General features: G+C 35.9%; 1 protein-coding gene across 1 annotated transcript in view; it reads left to right on the top strand.

Annotated features, from left to right (window-relative positions):
- LOC134531813 (sensory neuron membrane protein 1-like) overlaps positions 1 to 20016 on the top strand; it is a 118246-nt gene that overhangs the window by 69384 nt on the left and 28846 nt on the right. The window contains exon 2 of the mRNA XM_063367762.1: positions 14937 to 15094. Coding sequence (XP_063223832.1) covers positions 14937 to 15094 — 158 coding nt within the window. The remainder of the gene's footprint in view (positions 1 to 14936; positions 15095 to 20016) is intronic.

Here is a 20016-nt window from a genome sequence, read left to right as displayed (position 1 = left end):
GTACGAATTGTTGTCGCGACTGACGCTCGCCCTAGCGTCGCCCGTCGGTACTACCGGTGAAGCCACCACACAATTATCACCGTTTGCATCTTATTCCGGGAATTGCCGAACTGATTCGAGCTAAGCCGATAGTTTGTTTGTTTATTTAACTACAGATCGATAACAGGAACATGTGAATTTTTGAGTTAGGACGTGATTGGTGATTCGTGAAGATGAGTAAATAAATTCTTAATGAAATATGGATTTATTTATAATAATAAGTCTAAAGCTTTATTGCCTATTACCTAATGTTAAAGTATAGACTGATAAAATATATAAATGCAAGGTTACTTTAGTGAAAAAACTTAAATATTTTTTAACAAAAGTGTTACAAAAATATTTTCTAATAAATAAGGTTAAGAAATCAATATTTTCTGTCCTATTTAAAATTATTTTCATGCTTAAAAATATAATTTTTTTCTGACATTCAAATTTGCTAAAATATTCGCATGAATTATGCGAATGTCAAAGAAAATGCGAATATTTGCGAATGAATGCGAAGGCGAATATTCGTTACATCACTAGTTCCTTTCATGATTGGTAGAGGCGTAGCCAGGATTTGTGGAAGAAGGGGTCCGAAGGAAGCTACATTAATAAATATTTGAAAGGCCTCTTTCTGGGCGTCTAAAAGGGGGGGGGGATAGAACTACCTCCCAGACAAGTGGGGTTCCAGGGGTTCCCCTGCCGCAGGTGAATTTTTTAAAAAATATGGTACTTTAAATGAATTTTTAGGGTACCTGAGGACCTTTGACTGTTTTTTCAAACTTTAAATTCTTAAATTAAAAGGGCAACGTATGGAATCTAGATCCTCACAACACCGATGCCTATGATTATGTCCTAATACGTGGTCAAAGAGAAGGCTACTCTCTAACTTTGCATCTTCAGTGGCCATAAATTGTGTCACATATTAGTTATTTTTGCTTGCTGATGAGTTGCTTTAGGAATGAGAGGGGCGTCCCTAACCTTCCTTGATTACGCCCCATGGTAAGATACCCGCAAAAATTCGGTTATTTTTCTGGTACATGGATGAAAGCAACATATCTGTACACAGATAAGTCAGTGTATATTTTGTCGATAGTTCGGGGCATGTATTTTTTGGGAAATAATCTGATCGCTCATTAGACGGCAATCGTTCTTTTGTAATTGGTGGCCCCATTAAAGCCGGGTCATTCTGGACACTTTTGATCGCGCGCTTTGAGGCTGTGATTGATGTGCCAAAAGTATAATTGCACCTGAAATAAACCCAGCCAACTACGAAACACAATGATGTGTAAAAATCTCCTTATGGTCCAAAGAGAGCGTGGTTCAAGCGCAAAACGGTAGTCATTCGAACCTCCCTCCAAGTATAAATGCCAAATTTGGAATGTCTCTATTGACGGGATGAAACTCAAAATCTGGTCCAAATCTGGAGTTTAGTTTTTTTTACCCAACTCTTTTTTTGCTTTTGTCGGCACCGTTTCATTATAATATGTTAAAATTTCGCTCTCAAATTGAATGATTCAATAGTCGACGCAACTGCTCCGGCAGCGAATTCTAGTGGCACGTGTGGTTACTAAATGTAACTCACGTCTATAAATGTAGTTGAAAACACAATTTGCGTATATTTATATACGGCTGGGGATTATTTGAAAGAATTCTACATTAAATTTCGTGTCCGACTTTTGTACTATAAGTTTATTTGCAACATGAGAACACATGAATTTGCTCGTTACCGAGGTTAGATGTTACTCATCTTAGTGATTGCTGAAAGACTGGCTCATATATTTTTTAAACTAATAGTCTCAACATCCTATTTCATATATATATTTCTTTTTTCTAAAAACATTTACAATTTTCCTCAAAGCAGACAGCGAAGTGTCAATTGTAGACATCGTGTTTTAATTGTATGTAATTCATGAACATGTTTTTTTCCTTATCTACTCTCCGATCGGATAAATTAAACTGAATGCCCTTATTATAATCCGTAGCTGGTCTTGTAACACATTCACAGCTCCTATAATTCCATTTGTTTGACTGTGGTTGGTTTTATTTGTATCATTGTAATTTGGCATATTGCTGTAAAAAAAATATTAGCCAATGTAACACAACCTGCACTGTAAAACCTTATATGTAAATATCGGCAAAAATCAAATTATTTTCTGGCTCCGAGTCACACTCCACAAACGTCTGCATGGCAAGTCCATGCCACGTGGTCAATTGTTGCGGCCGAATTTCTTCTCTCTTGGTCACGCATGATTTAGTCAGCTTTTTTTTAAATTGTCTCTGGCTTCTTGTCCTGCTGTCAGAGCATATAGAATAACTCGAGACCCAATATGATAAATCATTTAATTGTTAAAAAAAATTTCAATCTTGACTGATTGACTTGATTTTTGTATGCATCTAATCATATGTTATTAACTACCACACACTTGGTGTTTCACACACCTCCTGGTTCAGGTTTGTTTATTCTGTCCCTCGCTCAGATTGCAGTACACATTAAGTGGCGAACAATGTTACCAGATTGATACCACTCTGCTTGTTAACATTAAAAATCTTATTTTGTAAACCATCTTTAATTTTAATAATATTTTGTATTTTATAAGTTTACTTTTTTGTTGAATTTTTTTAGACCATAAATGCCTATTGATAGGATTATAAAAGTTGTAGTCATTCTGAAAAAAAAAATCATTACTAAACACCAATCATCATTTCACTGGAGAAACTATTTGTAGCATTCATTCACTATTAATAAGCTTTGTATAACATTTTGTGCTATGATCAAAAGAAAAAATTATATATTTTTTTAATGTTATAAAAAGGTTGCTGATGAATACAATTAAAACCTATAGGCCTATTATAGTGTCTTTCAGTTACGTTTTCTTGGAAATAATAGGTAAATTAATGTTATCAGATGATGCTCTAATGAAATACAACAGGAAAATGTATTTCCACAATTATCTTTACAATTTTTTTTAAAGAATAGAATGTTTCAGATACATTTCAGTAAATTATTATTACATTACAAAGTTTTATTAAGGTAAATTAGGAAGAACACGGGTTTTCTTATGGGCTGGTTTGGCACAGGGAAATTTTCTGCCGCTAGGTGCGCCACTGGCGCAGCAACGGAGGAACTTACAACCATGTTTAACTGAATAGTTAAGTGCTCTTCATTTGCAGAAAACTGAAATGAACAGTTCTTAAAGGAAGAATATATGAATATTAGAGTAGTGAAGTTTACGGAATATTTTGGTGTGGTATTACAGGGTAAAAGGGTATTTATTTATTTGGTATTTTATAAAGGTTTGTTTGGATCCAAGATTTACATTTACTAAACCCGTTTTCTTGTACGTCGTAATTACGTTTGCTTTAAATTATGAAAGATGTCCTTATTTAGTCTATAATCGGATATTGGCGGGAAAAGGAGGGTGGGGGTACTTATAGTTAGGGTGAACACTTAATTTATTTTTTCATGGACCTCGAAGTTGATTTCACACACACATATATACATATATGCTTTATCTTTTTTTCATCTTCGGGATCTTTCTGAAGCAGTCAATATTCTAATGTTAGCATCGTACCTTCTACAACATCGAATTTAGCACATTGACATAAACAACATTAAGCATGTTTCAAAACAAAATATAAAGCCGCTAAGAGATAAATATTAGGTATTTTTTTTATTCAAAACTAAACGTATTGGAAGGTTTAGCGTATATTTTATATTTAAATTTAAAAATCGTAAAATTACGCCTTGGTAATAATAAAACAAATGAATGTGTCGAGTTGGTTGAACACCGTTGTTATCTAGCTGCTGAACCATGTAGTGTGCCAAACTTTGAACACAGGTCTTCTTAACCTATAGTAGTGTTTTAAACGGCTTTTTCTCTGGTGTACATCTGGCAACAGAGAGCACCGAAATAAGTACAGCGCTAATGACAGGAAATGTCAATTGTAAAGAGAAAGATAATGCTCATTAAAATACACACTGCAATCTAGGGATAAGACGGGCTATAGTGCACAAAAGCCATAAAAAAACAACGCATACTGGAGATATCCTTGAAGGTTATGGACAAGGAGATCCTGTCTCCTATCTCCCAGTTACAAACCTATCTATCGAGGTTACGCGTCTCGGCCCAGACATTCATTTAACAAAGGCCGTGCGACTTCCAGATAAAACGACCGGTTTTACTGACCGTGCAATACAATTACGAGTCACTTTCCTGATGTATGTTAGAAAGCCTTGGCACACTTGCAGTAAATAACACCGCAGAAACGGCATGATACGTTAGTGTATTGGAAAGAATTTAAAATATGTTATCACGCATTAAATTTACTAAATGGGGAAACTAAAACAAAGTCCGTTATAGCACGAGCATCCATCCCATGGCTGAGACCTCGCCCTCTTGCAATTTTAAATATTTTGAAACTACTTGCATTAAGCTTGCGTGCTAATTAATTTTTTTTCCATTGCATATGACTTAGCTTTGTCTACTCGTTGAAGTCAACAATTGCAAACTATTGTTATGATCATGAGAGTTGAAGTTATTTCCTCGCGGTGCTTACAGACTACAGCCTGTTAGTAAATTAGTGGTTGCAACTAGGTAGTTCATAACAAAAGTTTAAGAATACAGGCTTATTTAAAATAAAATTACCGTATGTTTTTATTTTTTTATTTGTCATTTCATGAATATTTTGTAAATAGTGCGGTAATCGGACATCTACCTATTCAAAAACATTTCGATACATTTTGTTTTCATGATAAATGTTTTTCGATACTTATTATAAAAATATACATTTTTAACTTTAAAAATGTTGTAAATAATAGACCATTTGGTTGATTTCACTATCAATTTTTTACAGTATTTAAAGATGTGTCAAATAATCGTGAAAAAATAAAAACGTTCAAAAAATATTAGTTACTCAATATATTTTTTTTCTTTTTACATTTTGAAAGATATATATGGGGAAAACAATTAAGAGTATTTGCAGGTTTAAACGTAGACAGAAATTATTGTCGATACATCTAGCGAGACCGTATAAGCACCAATCATTAAATAGCTTGTAAAACAAGCTATGAAATGGTGTCCACAAAGTCTCGCTATCTTACTGTACAAAATTTTAAAAATAGTCTTTAAAAAGTGACGAAAAAAATCAAAATGGCACTGGCGTATGATACCAAGCCTTAAATCGATATCTGACATTTTAAAAAATAGTTATCAGGTTGATTATTTTTGCAGTAGCAAGTATACTGACTAAATAAATATAATTCTGCTCCGTGGCCAGTTTCCAGTTTAAATTTTCTGCATCCCATGTGAAGGCTCCACCATCTTAATTTTTTTTCCATCTTTTAGGTGTAATTATAATTTTGAACTATTTGTCCCCATTTTCGGCATGCCGAGGCATAAATCAATTATCCCGTACCTTCTATACCTTGTTTCAACCACATATTTACCAACAAGCTCCGCGAGGAAATAAATTATGATTAGGAGCAGGCATTTTTCGCGAATAAATCTGAACGCCTATTAGACTGCAACAAGGTATACCCGCACCAGCGGCTGCTTCCTTGTGATTGGCGGCCGTCTGCGAGAGAAGTATTTGCCTTGTTTGACCGAGCCACTCAGGACGCGTTTGCTCCCTCAGGGAATTACTGTGATTGGTGTTGCAACAATCGGCATGTACCTGAAAGAAACTCACCCAGTCACGAAACACAGACGATGCTACAGTGTTTTAACTTTCAGCTCGTCTCGGAATCTTTTCGCAAAATATGCATGCCCCTATTTATGATTGCGCGTGGGGCGGCTACAGCTGTCGTGGTAATCACACCAGTTCACAAGTATTGATTTCCACACGTCCTGTGCCATGTCAAAGAAAAAAAAACACGGAAGCTCTATTGCAAGCGGTATCAAAATATTTGAAAATAGCTGCACCCCGCAGTTTCACCCACGGTTTAAACAGTTAAATGTACTTATTTATTTTTAAAAAATCAAATATTTGCATTGCACAACATAATCTGTTATAACTTTTAATTTTTTTTACGGCCAATAGTAATAAACACTATGCCACTCGTACCCAGTATGATCAGATATAAACATATGATTTACTATGGTTTTTAAGAATTTATTTTCACAACCTGCTCAATTCTCCGCTGTTCTACACGAAGCAACGTTTCTTGCTGTCTGGCTCTCTTCGTAGGTCGAGCTTTTCGTGAGCTCTTCGAAAGATTCGACTTTGCATTTGCGAGTCATGATAAAAATAATTTTAATTCACTAATAAAAAAATTTACTTATAACCTTCAACCAAATCGACAAATAACAAAATCAGCTTAATCCAAAATACATGCAATGTAAATTGTTAGTGAAACTGATTAGCGCCGTTAGTTCGCTAACCGCCGCGAACTCCACTGAGCGGACGGGTCTCACCATGGAGAAGGATAGGAAGTGGCCAGGCCTTAGTATATGACCGTGGTGGCGTACGTAGAAAAATGACACACCCTCACTGTTTGTATGTCTATGATCTATGATTTTCTGTTGTAAAAAATGAATTTGCCCTTTTTTACACTCCGTTAGTGATGGAATTTCATAGTAACATGTGACCTATGTGTTAATCCAGGTAATGAGCTAGCTGTATGCCAAATCTCATCCAAATCCGTTCACGGTTCGGGCGTGACTGAGTAAACAAACGAACACACTCACTCACAAACTTTCGTATTGATGACATAAGTGCGATCAGTGTGATCGCAAGATGGCAAGGCCTATAGTGCCACATTAAAGTTAGTCGTTGTACCTTTCGTGGTGGTTCACAGGAGTCTGAGGACGACGGGACCTATACTAGATCAAGGATGGCTTGGAAACACTTGGCTGGCGGACCGTGGTTTGTTGAGGAGGGTCGTGCCGCGCATTGGGAGCAAACTCGTGACTTTAGCTACGTCAGCGTTACGCCACACCGCTGTAACCGAGGACATTCTCAAAGGTACAGTGAACACTACAGACCTGAAAAACATTCGTGTTTTGGCCTGTTTGGAAAACAGCTGGAAGTCATCCGTTAATTCGAATTTTGTTTGGCGCATTTAAGGGGTTTACGCTTCCTCTTAACACTGAACCATGACGCATAAACAACGTATAATAAGTTATATCTAGGAACCAAACATGAAATTGCATACTAACAAATTACAGAAATTACTGTAGAACAAATACCACTTTAACATCCAAGATTAGTTCAAACAATAACCATATTAAATATTGTATTTAATATAAAAATATAATTAAATACTAACCTAAAATATTAAATATTGTTTAAATAGAAAATATTAAAATATATTAATATTCTTATTATGATACTATTATTCTCTCTCGCACACATACACACATACAAACGTTTTTTTATTAATGCAGTTGCTTTCATGTAAAAGTACAGATTAACAAATATATGTTATTTTACGTGATTATTTAAGTTAAATTAAAAAATATATATTTACAGTGAAATGGACAAGAGATGGCCAACGACTTTTCAATGCAAAAGTGAGTGGTGCCATAGGTGGTCATTTCTCGAAGCGAAACATGGCGATATTTTAACTGTTTGAGGTCAGCAGCAGCGTAGAATAGAAGGTTGAAATACAGCTCTGTGTAAATAATGTATTTGTGCCTTATATGGCTCGGTTATAAACGGAAAACTTACGATTCACTCACCATTCTGGACATACCCGAATACTACGTTGGCAAGCCTTCTTTCAACAGACGAGCCAAACTCCCGATCGTGCATCTTCGGATTTTTTTTTTGTTTATTGTAAATAAATATACAACTCATGATAACGAATTGTCAATTAGGTTAGGTTAGCTACATTATAAATACTTTAAAACATTGTGGACGGTTGATTTGGTTAGAATAGCTACATTAAAAATACTGTGAAATCATGTAAACTGTTTACTAGCGCTGGATAGCTACATATTAAAAAGTTATTTGCTAAGCAACCATAAAATGATTTTACAGTATTTTTAATGTAGCTATACTTACCTAATATAACCAACCATCCACAATGTTTTAAAGTATTTATAATTACTTCTTGCTAATTTTAATAATGTCATCTTATAAGTTAAGCCCGCGCATTTGGATAATAATTGCCCGGGAATTTTTTTTTCTCCCCCAAATAAATACACCTGTTGTGGTACGGGAAAAAAAAGCGATTATGAACTTGGGGAACATTTTGTTTGACTCTCTCGTCTGTGAAAAGAAGGATTGCCAACGTGAGTATTCGGGTATGTCCAGAAGGATGAGTGAATCGTAGGCTTCCCGTTATAAACACCGCCCGTTGGCCACCACTTTATTAGAAACATTCACACCCACGTAGAACTTCCACAGTATATCCCTAAGGGTATGCACATAGTAAATCATCCATATATTTGTTTGTTACCTGGAATTATTAAATTTTCAAAACTTAGATGGGTAAAAAAATATTCACAGACACCTCAGATAATATTTCCTTAAAGTTGTTAAAAAAAATTATATCGTCAAATAAAACTGCATCGTAGAGGATAAATAAGACAGTGAGTCACGATTGGTCATTATTTTAAACATTATCCAAATCAACTTTGTACTAGTGAAAGAAAACTGAAAGTGGGAAAAGGAAAAATATGCAAGGCATTACACACTGCATTTATTTTTGTAAATGGAACAGAAATATTCAAGTAAAATTACTTATACTTGTACATTTGTGCACTTACATCAAAAGAACTGTCTCACTACAAAATAGTGTTCGCAGTTAGGATTCTTACCCTTGAATTTATGCAGCACCTCCAATAGTTATAGTTATTTGTAAACCGTTCCCTGAATAGCTTTCCACTATTAATTGCGCACATAATTAGCATGATAATACAAAATAAAATCAAACTGTTGAATATTCGATTATATTTTAAATGGTTAAAAAAAATAATGCTTGAATGAAACATCAATTAAAATATAAAATTATAAGCCAATTTTCGTAAGAAATGCTCAGCATTGTCTCAAAAAAACGTATTTCATATATGAAAAAAAATAACCATATCCATGTGTTGTAACAAAGTTGCAATATATTTCTTGTGGTATAACAAACTATTTCTTAGCAACTGGTTTCCCGAGGAATCTTTTGTGAAAGAACAGTGAAAGGTCCTATTTAATTTCGAGTATGCCAGAACAAGACTACTAATAGAGTGAGTTGTGTGACTTAACAAAAAGAAAGCAAATTACAAAGAAGTATACCTACTGATAGTAATGTTGAGGGTAAAGTTTCACGCGGATAAGCGAGAATATGGTGGAAAAAAATAAGTGGTAAGGTCATGTAAAGGTGTACAGAAATCAATACGCTGGAAAATGATATTGTGCAAGACTTATGTTTGAGAACCTCCTCCCGGAACATGTAGGTGATAATGTACGTGCATCTAACTTGGCGTAAGTTAAATTTATTTAGCCAGTTACTTCTCGTCGGGAACATTGCGCAACTGGGGGAATCCAGCACGTTCATGGCTTTAGCAAATATTTAGCTTTCCTCTTAGTCAAACTTAGTGGATGCCTCTGCGAATCATGCTTATTCTCTGAAAAGAAAATTTCACAATAGTGATAAGTGTCACAATAAAGATCCTCTGTTAACGTAATAAGAGAGCTTTTTTCAGTTTGTGACCTAAAGCCGTGTTTAAATGTTAAAACCGAACTGTTCATTCTGGAATCAAACACAAAACTTTTTTTTTTTCATTTTCAGCTACTACAAGCAAATTAATCGTCAATTTAAATTTTTCTTGTTACGTATTTAACGACACCGGTGACTATTGTAACAATATTTATCGATACTATCTTACTGGATTCGGCAGAGTGCTTCGTGTAAAAAAAAAAAAAACAAGGTCAGCATTAAATAATAAAAGTTATTTTATGGTTTTAATACTAACATCCTTTTCATATCATTACCAGAAAAAAATTGTTATTTTAATAACTTTACTTAAAATAACTACAATTCTTCATATGTAATATGAAGAGAAATTATAACAATTTACGAAGAATTCTTCATAAGGCAATAACAAAAAACACATCTGTTTGCTCTCTTCAAAAGAGAAAAAAAAAACGTTTTCTGGCTTGAATCCAGAAAATAATAATGACCTTTAATATGAAATTTAATAATGAAAATGTTTGTAAATATTTTTTGAAATGAAACTTCTTTTCTGAAAGCGTAACAATTTTCAAGCGTTACCAAAATTACGATCGTATGATGGGAAATAGGTTCGTTGTGGGGGAACCTATTGAGGAAACGGCAGGGGCGGTATAAATGACGCAGTAATTATACTTCCGCTCTTGCATTATTGAGTTCTTGCTCACTTGCGCTCTAATGCTCTCACACACTTGCGCACTTTCATGTGCGAGGTTGTATCGTGGGGTTGGACTTCACGCTATCCCCAATCCGGGGCCGTTGGCGCTGGCGGTGATCGCTGGAGCAGCCTTGAGCGGGCTCCACGTGGTGGCTTGCGGCTCAGGTTGAACCCTGCCATGCCGCAGGGATAGGCGGGTCGCGGCGGTAGGGACCCGCCTGCTCCTGACGACCCCTCTACCCTGACTTTAGGGAGTATTTGGGCAGAGGGCAACTACGTGGTATGAGATTATTGTCGTGTACCGTGACACGGGCCATATTCGAAAGAAGATATTGTTCTTACATGTATATATTATTAATTTAGTTAATTTTGTAAATCAGTGTTGTTAAATAGTATGTGAATATTATTTTAGCTGTGTTACAAAATATTTCTGCTGGTGTAATGCTTTTCTCGCTTTAGTTTGACATGGATAATTATTTGTCACAAATTATTATTTGATTAACTAAATCTCAGACCGTAGGGGAGACCGGGGCAGGTTGTAACAGTTTTTGTATTTAATTTTTTTTTGTGTTCATGTATAATACCTAAGAAAAATATTTACTGGGCAAATTATGAAAGAGCCCTTCTTCTTCCATCTCAGGTATTTTGGAAACAATCCTTCAGCTATTTTTTGCTGCAAAAGGGGAAAATCACTTAAGAGAAAAGTGTTACAACCAGCCCCGCTCTGGGGCTGGTTGTAACAGACCCTGGGGTTGGTTGTAACAGTATTTAAAAGTGTTTAAAAATTGAAATCCAGGAATTATTATAATTTATTGCGAACCATACAGGAAATATTAAACATATACTTGTTTTCACATATTTGGCTGAACGAAAAAGTCTTACGAATGCATAGTAGGTACCTAATGCTTACTCGAATATTCAATCTGATTGACAGTTGTGACAAAAATACTTTTTCGATTTTTTCGCACAAGAAAAGTGTGACCACAATTGGCAGTCCAAAAAACGAACCCACTCCTCACCAGGCTTGTTTGAAGAAAATTGTTCTAAACACACTAAACGAAACATTCACTGTCGTCCTCTGATGAGCTACTGTCACTTTGTAATGAATTTCGTTGTTTTGGAGGAAGTTTTGGCTTAGCTTTAACACGTCTGCACATTTGTGGTAATTTCTTCTTTCCTTTCAGGAAGACTCGATTTCTTCGTTTCTCATATTCTTCCTCCAGCGCATTCTTTTCCGGAGTGTCTGTCAAAATGGCACTTTTCCTTGTTTTTCTGCCACCATTTGTTTTCCTCGGTGCGGATTTTGGAAGTGGCTGGACTTCTTCCGGGGAAAACAATTCTGACTCGAATGAATTATTAGGACATGCTTGAGTTTGATAATCTGGAGATTTCCTTGCCATATCATGTGAACAACTTGGTGCTACGTCTAGATTTGGTCTGTCCTTCACAAACGAAGGAGCTAAATCTGTATCATTAAATATGTCTATGTTGTAAGGAAAAATTCCACATTCCTCAAATCCTTGTTTGATGTTTATCGGAGTTGTAGCTAGTGGGAAAGCTATTTTGAAGATCGATGGAATATCATAGATTTTCATCTTAACTGTTGCCTCTGGGGTTTTGTTGTTCCTTAACCATGCATCCATTGCTATGTTTATCTATCTCTTGAGTGGTGAAAAGACACCTTGATCAAGTGGCTGAAGCCGATGAGTGCAATGAGGTGGGAACGATAACATAACTATGCCATTTTGTTTTGCAAAATCTAGACAGACGGGAGATATGTGTGACTGATGATTGTCTAAAAGTAGGAGGACTGGTGTCTCTAAGCTAGGACGAACACAAGCGACAAAATGCTTAAGAAAAATTAAAAACTCGGCTTCGGTTGTCCATCCTTTGCAGCACCTATACACACTGTTGGACCATCTCTGATGAAGTGATCGTAATACCTGACTCTAGGAAAGATGAACATGGGAGAAATAGAATTGCCTGCAGCATTCACTGCCACAGTTAAGGTAACCAACTGTCCTCGTTCGGCTGATGTCATCGCTCCAAATTTCAGTTTCAGTGTGAAGCAAAATCGACACGTGTAGCTGTCAAGGTGATAACGAGCAAGAGGTAATAAATCCTGCTCGAAATAGTATCTGTAGAGTGTAGGGCAACAAGCGCAGTAGGTTTTTTTTTTTAAATGTCAAAAGCTTAAGGGTGGGGCAGGTTGTAACAGTCGACGGGGTTGGTTGTAACAACTCATTTCAGTTGTTAAAACCTGCCCCAAATGACACTACTAGAGAATTCTTACATTTTGACAAAGTAGTATATATATATATATATATATATATATATTATTTAAATGCCAATAACATGTATTGAAAGCCAGTGTTTAGAATATGTATGTACTCCAAAGATACTTTTTAAACAATGTAAACACAAATTACAATAATTATGAATATTAAACGGGAAATATTTACTCAACTTGTCGAAAAACAGTCTTTCTCTTCTTGTTTCTAACGAGCGTGTCTGACCGGCGATATGTTGAAATTCACACTGAGAGCAACTACAGGCGCTCCCGTGACTAAATGGAGAAGACTCTCTGGTGACTGGTTGTGGAACTAACTGTCGTATTACAACCTGCCCCTGTTACAACCAGCCCCGGTCTCCCCTATTATAGATACGAGCCCACGAGTGTGGGAATATGTTAAGTTCAACTAAGAGGCGTGAATATTTCTTGATCGGAGTGTAGCTGTGGGTGACTGTGGCTCAACAAAGTAGCATTGAGCTAGGTCCTATTCGTATGCCATGTTGTGACTTTCACTTACCAGATACCTACCTCAGACTACACACGTAAACTATAAACTACCTAATTATCGGCAAGCTTCAAGTTTAAGAATTATTTAAAATCATACTTTGTTTTAAATATACGAGAAAAAAAATTGTAATACATTTTTTTATTCAAAGAATCTACTATTTATTTATTCGTGTGTAAAATAGTTATTTCATTTGAGATCATACCTGCGTCCTTACTATTCTCAATTATTTTCTCTTGTTCTATTAAAAATAGTAGTAATTCATCTCTATGTATAACTAATAAGCAATAAGTTTCACTTCTTTCGAGCGCGCACTCCAGGCGCACATTTTTTTAAAATGTTAAATTTAATGTGTATAAAGAGCCACTTAGTTATTTTCAGTCTTATTTTTTCGTAAATGTATAGGTCCTTTTATTGAAGACATTGTTTTTTTTAATTTTTTCTATGTAAAATATCTGTCACTCAACTGTCTTCAGAACGTGAAACTAAACAAAAAAAAGAGAACATTTCAACTAATATTACTTATTAAATTAAATAGTTCAAGTACTTGAGTAATGCGCGAAACGCCTTTTTTTCTCGTCATTGACCGACGAATGACCCTCCCCAATCCTGATGCTAAACACACAACTCAGGCTGTGGTTCCAGTGGATGCGTGTTCTGACGACAAGAAGTTCTGACGAGTTCCTCAGAACAATCAAACAATGCGAATGAAACGGAAGTATTTACGTTGCCTGCAACCGCCTCTGCAGATTACGCACGAACATGTCAGAACTACTAGATCGTTCAAACCAGTTTGATTTTTTTTCGTGTTTAGTTGTGACTTCCACGTGCTTTTTTTCAGTTTAATCAATATGTAATAACAATGGATATAGAATAAATCAATTAGTCTTGTATTTGAAAACAAGTGACTGTGTTATAGGCAAAGAAAAAAAATACCACAACAGATATTTTTCTAGGCAGAAACAGTGAATAACAGTGAACGTTGTAGGTGTCATTCTGAAATACTCATAAAACAATATTAGTTGACTTAAAAGAAAGATCTTGAAAGAGCTTTGATACTCTTTTTATCGTCTCTTTCAGCCAACAGTCCGTTAAAATATTTGGCTTATTTAACTACTCATTAATAAACACTTGGATATCGGACTTTCAAGGAAATATGGGGTCGTTACCACAACGCCGAAACACCATAACGCCGAATGTCAAAATTGACCACAACGCCGACTGTACCACAACGCCAAAATACCATAACGCCGAATGTCAAAATTGACCACAACGCCGACAGCTAGAAAACTGCTGTGTACTACAACGCCGAAATAACCAACTGAATGAATTTGTGTGTGTTTCTTAAATGTACCTTAACGCCGAAATACCACAATCAAACCTAACCTTACCTAACCTAACCTAACCGAGTGTAATATAACCTAATCTAACTTAACCTAGCCTATCCTAGCCTAGCCTAACCTAACCTAGTCTAACCTAACCTAGTCTAACCTAATCTAACCTTTGTGGCAGTCCTGCAATGAATGACATTTTTCGGCGTTAGTGTATTTCGGCGTAGTGGTCAATTTGGCATTTCGGCGTTGTGGTATTTCAGCGTTGTGGTGCGTCCCCGGAAATATGCATCGTCTATGGGTTCCCTCTTGGCTGGTGGACAGTAGCAAACTGATACCAGAACACGCCTGCATTGAAACAAACCACTGTGTTCTGAGAGCAGATCTGAGCTACTCCGACGAACACGCGCGCGTGCGCTGTGAGCGTATGTAGTAGCCTCACGCTTGGTGTCTGCCCCTTGCAGAGGGTCGTGCTGAAGGACGACTCGCCCGCCTTCGAGCTGTGGAGGGTGCTGCCGCAGCCTCTGGTGGCCAAGTTCTACCTGTTCAACGTGACCAACCCCGCGGAGGTGCAGAGCGGGGCGCGCCCCGTCCTGCAGGAGGTGGGGCCCTACGTCTACGAGTGAGTGCTCGCCATCGGCCCGTCTCTTTCTGTTCCGGTGGGAATTTTCATTTCGAGTTGGTCCTGAGCCATTTTTACGGCACGCACGATAGTTATAACTAGGGGCATGCATATTTCGCGAAAAGATTCCAAGAATAGCTAAAAGTTAAATCACCTTAGCATCGTCATGTGTTCCGTGATTGAGTGAGTTTCTTTCATCTACCATGTTGAGTGTTACAACACCAATCACAATAATTCAGTGAGGCAGCAAACGCGGCCTTGAATTGGCTCGGTCAAGTAAGGCAACGACTTCTCTTGCAGACGGCCGCCAGTCATAAGGAAGAAACCGCTGGTGCTGTTATACCTTGTTACATTCTAATAGGCGTTCAGATTTTTTTTTTCGCGAAAAATGCCTGCCCCTAGTTATAACAGTAACTATGGTACGCGCGGTCGACATTATGGTACGTCGAGTGGTGAAATTATGGTACGCGGTAGTCGGGTGAAAGTAAGAATAATGGTTCGTTTGTGTATGTTGACAAGAAAAGTCGCATTTTAAGCCTCGTCGACAACAAAACGGCCATTTGCCTCTTGTAAGTGACTAAGAGCATCCGCCCGGAGTAATTTCGAGAAACAGAACTCTCGGTCAAAATAATTAATAGCCCAGGAAACAAAGGTTTCAACCTGTGAAAAATTTGTCCAAAGCTGAATTTTTGCACAGTGGTAGAGTCGACTATGCTTAATAACATACCGAAAGTTTACCGCTGTAGACCTTGTGCGTATCACTGAAAATTTGCAGTTAAGTCCTAGATGACAGCGACTTGCAGCAGTTCATTAAAATGCTTCCCATTTTCGCACTTTTTACCGTAGTCTCTCGATAGCTATATGAAAATAATCGTAAAGCACTACTACTCACATTTATAATGAATAAAGTTCTAAAAGTTAATATTAAAGGTAAGAAAAAAATGTTAAATTAATGAAATAAGTATTTTACATCAGTCAAGGCAATAAAAAGACAATTCACTTAAAAATAAAGGGTCTTACGCAAATATTTCTTTGACAAAAGTTGTTGTATAGTTCTTAAGCTTTACAGGGACATATCTCTCAAAAGTCTAGCTTAATTTATAGGATCACTAGAGACTCCCGAGCTTATCAATGCCGTCTACGCACTGCGACAGAGCCACAGCCGCAAGCGCTGTGGCCACACTCTCCCACGAAATCGAAGATTTTTAATCTTTGTAAAATTTGCTCCTAACTGAAATTTATAACAGTGGTAACATTCAAGTTTTCTAGCAACATTTGAAATGTTTACCTCCGCAAACCTTGCGCGGAACACCGAAAACGAGAAGTGAAGTCCTAAATAATACTTTATTGACCACTCAACAATATGGCACTAAAACGTAATTACTATACCTAGTATACTTTCAGAATAGCAAACTAAAACTTACTCAAAACATTATTCTCATTGATTAAAATTAAAAATCTTTCACTACGTTTGACTAAATATGATATTTATTCAATAATATTATAAAGGTGTTCTGAAAAAAAGGGCACAAATGAAAATACGTATTACAAAAACACGTAGAGCCCTATGTGAAAACATTAAATAAAAATAGTTGCAAAGTTCTTAAAATTTAAATTAGTTTATTTGTTAAGAGCTTGGCACAATGTGTCTGACCGCTAAAGCGATCCGAGCCGCGTAGTGTATACGACTGCGAGGTTGTCGAAGTAGGCTCGGGTCGGGACGAATTTCGCCGTAAAGAAACAAAGGTTTTTAATACATGGAAAATTATCCCAAAGAAAAAACTTTGTACAATTGCAGAATGAACGTTTCTTAGTAACATATCAAAAGTTTACCGATGCAAACCTTGTGCGTCACACCAAAAACGAGCAGTTAAGCCCAAAATGTCATTTTTTTGCAACGATCCACAATAATGGATATTGCAAATGCAGTTTAGAGAGTAGACTGACAGTATGGAACCCAAAATAATCTAGAAACATTGCCCGATCTGAGAATAGTGATAAAAAGTACAAAGTCTAAACATCTTTCTATAAAATAGACATTTTAAATAATTAAAGTTAACGAATTCACTTTCATTCAATTTTTAGGAAATATAAATACATTTTACATAAACTTAAAGAGCCCAAAATGGAAATTGCTTAGAGTAAACGTTGTTGCATATTTATTCATCTTTAAATTGGTATATGTTTTAAGTGTCTCATACAAATATTCTGACCGCTGAAGCGATCCGAGCTGCGTAGTGTATACTACTGCGATGTTGTCGAAGTTGGCTCGGGTCGGGACGAATTTCGCTGTAAAGAAACAAAGGTTTTTAATACATGGAAAATTATCCCAAAGAAGAAACTTTGTACAGTTGTAGAAAGAACGTTTCTTAGCAACATATCAAAAGTTTACTGATGCAACCCTTGTGCGTCACGCCAAAAACAAGCAGTTAAGCCCAAAATGTCATTTTTTTGCAACGATCCACAATAATGGATATTGCAAATGCAGTTTATGGAGTAGACTGACAGTATGGAACCCAAAATAATCTAGAAACATTGCCCTATCTGAGGATAGTGATACAAAGTACAAAGTTTAAACAACTTTCTATAAAATAGACAATTTAAATCATTAAAGTTAACGAATTCACTTTCATTCAATTTTTAGGAAATATAAATACATTTTACATAAACTTAAAGAGCCCAAAATGGAAATCGCTTAGAGTAAACGTTGTTGCATATTTATTCATCTTTAAATTGGTATATTTTTTAAGTGTCTCATACAATTAGTCTGACCGCTGAAACGATCCGAGCCGCGTAGTGTATAGGCTACTACTGCGATGTTGTCGAAGTAGGCTCGGGTCGGGACGAATTTCGCTGTAAAGAAACAAAGGTTTTTAATAAATGGAAAATTATCCCAAAGAAGAAACTTTGTACAGTTGTAGAGTGAACGTTTCTTAGTAACATATCAAAAGTTTACCGATGCAACCCTTGTGCGTCACGCCAAAAAAGAGCAGTTAAGCCGAAAATGTCAATTTTTTGCAACGATCCACAATAATGGATATTGCAAATGCAGTTTATGGAGTAGACTGACAGTATGGAACACAAAATAATCTAGGAACATTGTCCTATCTGAGGATAGTAATAAAAAGTACACAGTTTAAACATCTTTACATAAAATAGACAATTTAAATCATTAAAGTTGAGAAATTCATTTTAATTCAATTTTACGGAAAAGTTAATACATCTTACATATATATAAAGAGCCCTACGTGAAAATCGCTTTCAATAAACGTTGTTGAATATTTATTCTTCTTTAAATGGGTGTATTTGTTAAGGGTCTCATACAATTTGTTTGACCCCTGTAGCTATCCGAGCCGTGTAGTATGTACTACTGTGAGGTTGCCGAAGTCGGCTTGGGGTCGGGACGAATTCCGCTGTTAAGAAACATGGAAAATTATCCCAAAGCAGAAACTTTGTACAGTTGTAGAATAAACGTTTCTTAGTAAAATGTCAAAAGTTTACCGATGATCCCTTGTGATTTCACCAATAACGAGCAGTTAAGTCCTAAATGATAATTTCCCAAACGATCCACAAAATTGTGTTTCGTAAATAATTTAATAACTCTATAAATACTTTTTTTAAGTAGGCTCCCAGTATACAGCAAACTTGGTTTGTCCTCAAACACCATACTACTACGGTAATAGGAATATTAAATCACTACATACAAGATTTTGTTCCGTTTACTAAGGTGAAACCAGAGCTAACCGAGAAATGACCGAACGTCCCGGAAAGTTGTGATATTTGACGATATTGCGCGAGTAGCACACCCGTACGTGACTACAGAGAATGAATAGTTTCCTTAACCGTTAGGATTTCTGGTACGAACACCCTCTCCCAGGTAGGTTCATAAAATACGGTCAAACTCTTGCAAAAACATCCACCACCGCTCTTTGCCACTAGCAATCCAACGACGTCATCTAGGCGCAGCACTCAAATACATTAACTTATTAAAAAAAAAAAACTGAATATGTAATGCTACCTATACGTTTTACAACACAACTCGTGCTTTATTTATTTTCTGAAAAAAAAACCTATTATTATAGGAATTATGTTGTAAAAGTGAAAAAAAAACTCAGAGTACATTTACGATGTATCGTTTTATTCAATTTTTATGTAGTAAACTGATTTTAAAGAAGTAAATATATAATTTTTCATTTTGTCGAATACAGGCTACATTAAAATTTTGCATTGTTCTGATCGAAAATAAAACAATGTATCAGAAATAAAAAAAATTGTTGCTAAAAAAATAATTTTTCATAATAAAATTTTTGAAACAGAATAAATCCATGCAGATATAAAACCAGAGGTCCTCTAGAGTTTTTCATTTACAAGTTCCAAACAGAAATCGTTTATTGTAATTTTATTGTATCAAAAAACATTCATATAAGACAACAAAATGCATATCTCATTACATGTAACATACACCCTCTCATATGAATTAGCTATGTTTTAAGTAATCCCTAAATAAGACCCAATTGAATGAGTGTCTCAGTACGCAGTGTGTCGTAATGCCGCGCTGGAACGGCGGTGGCCGTGAGAGATCAGTACGGCCGCAGTACACTGTAACGCTCGGGCCGCTTTAATGAGCCAACTAATTACGTTATACTCTTTATAAATATACTGTCTTAAAGCTAAAGGTATAACCAAAAACATTTATTTGGTCATTTTTCGCATTGGACTCTTCAAATTGGTGTAAATAGTATTTTTATCTGAGTGGAAAAGATAAAAAATAATATGTCATGAATTAATCGCTTAATATCAAAACTTTAATATTAACAATTTATGCTTTTTACAACATTAATGGCTGTATTAGAGTCTCAAGATTATTTTGGTAGTTTTATGGACAGTCTAAATTAAAAACTGTACAAATGGGTAGCATTTTA

This window comes from Bacillus rossius, chromosome 5, assembly GCF_032445375.1.
Source record: "Bacillus rossius redtenbacheri isolate Brsri chromosome 5, Brsri_v3, whole genome shotgun sequence".
NCBI classification, from domain to species: Eukaryota; Metazoa; Arthropoda; class Insecta; order Phasmatodea; family Bacillidae; genus Bacillus; species Bacillus rossius.
This window is presented reverse-complemented; position numbering and strand designations above follow the sequence as displayed.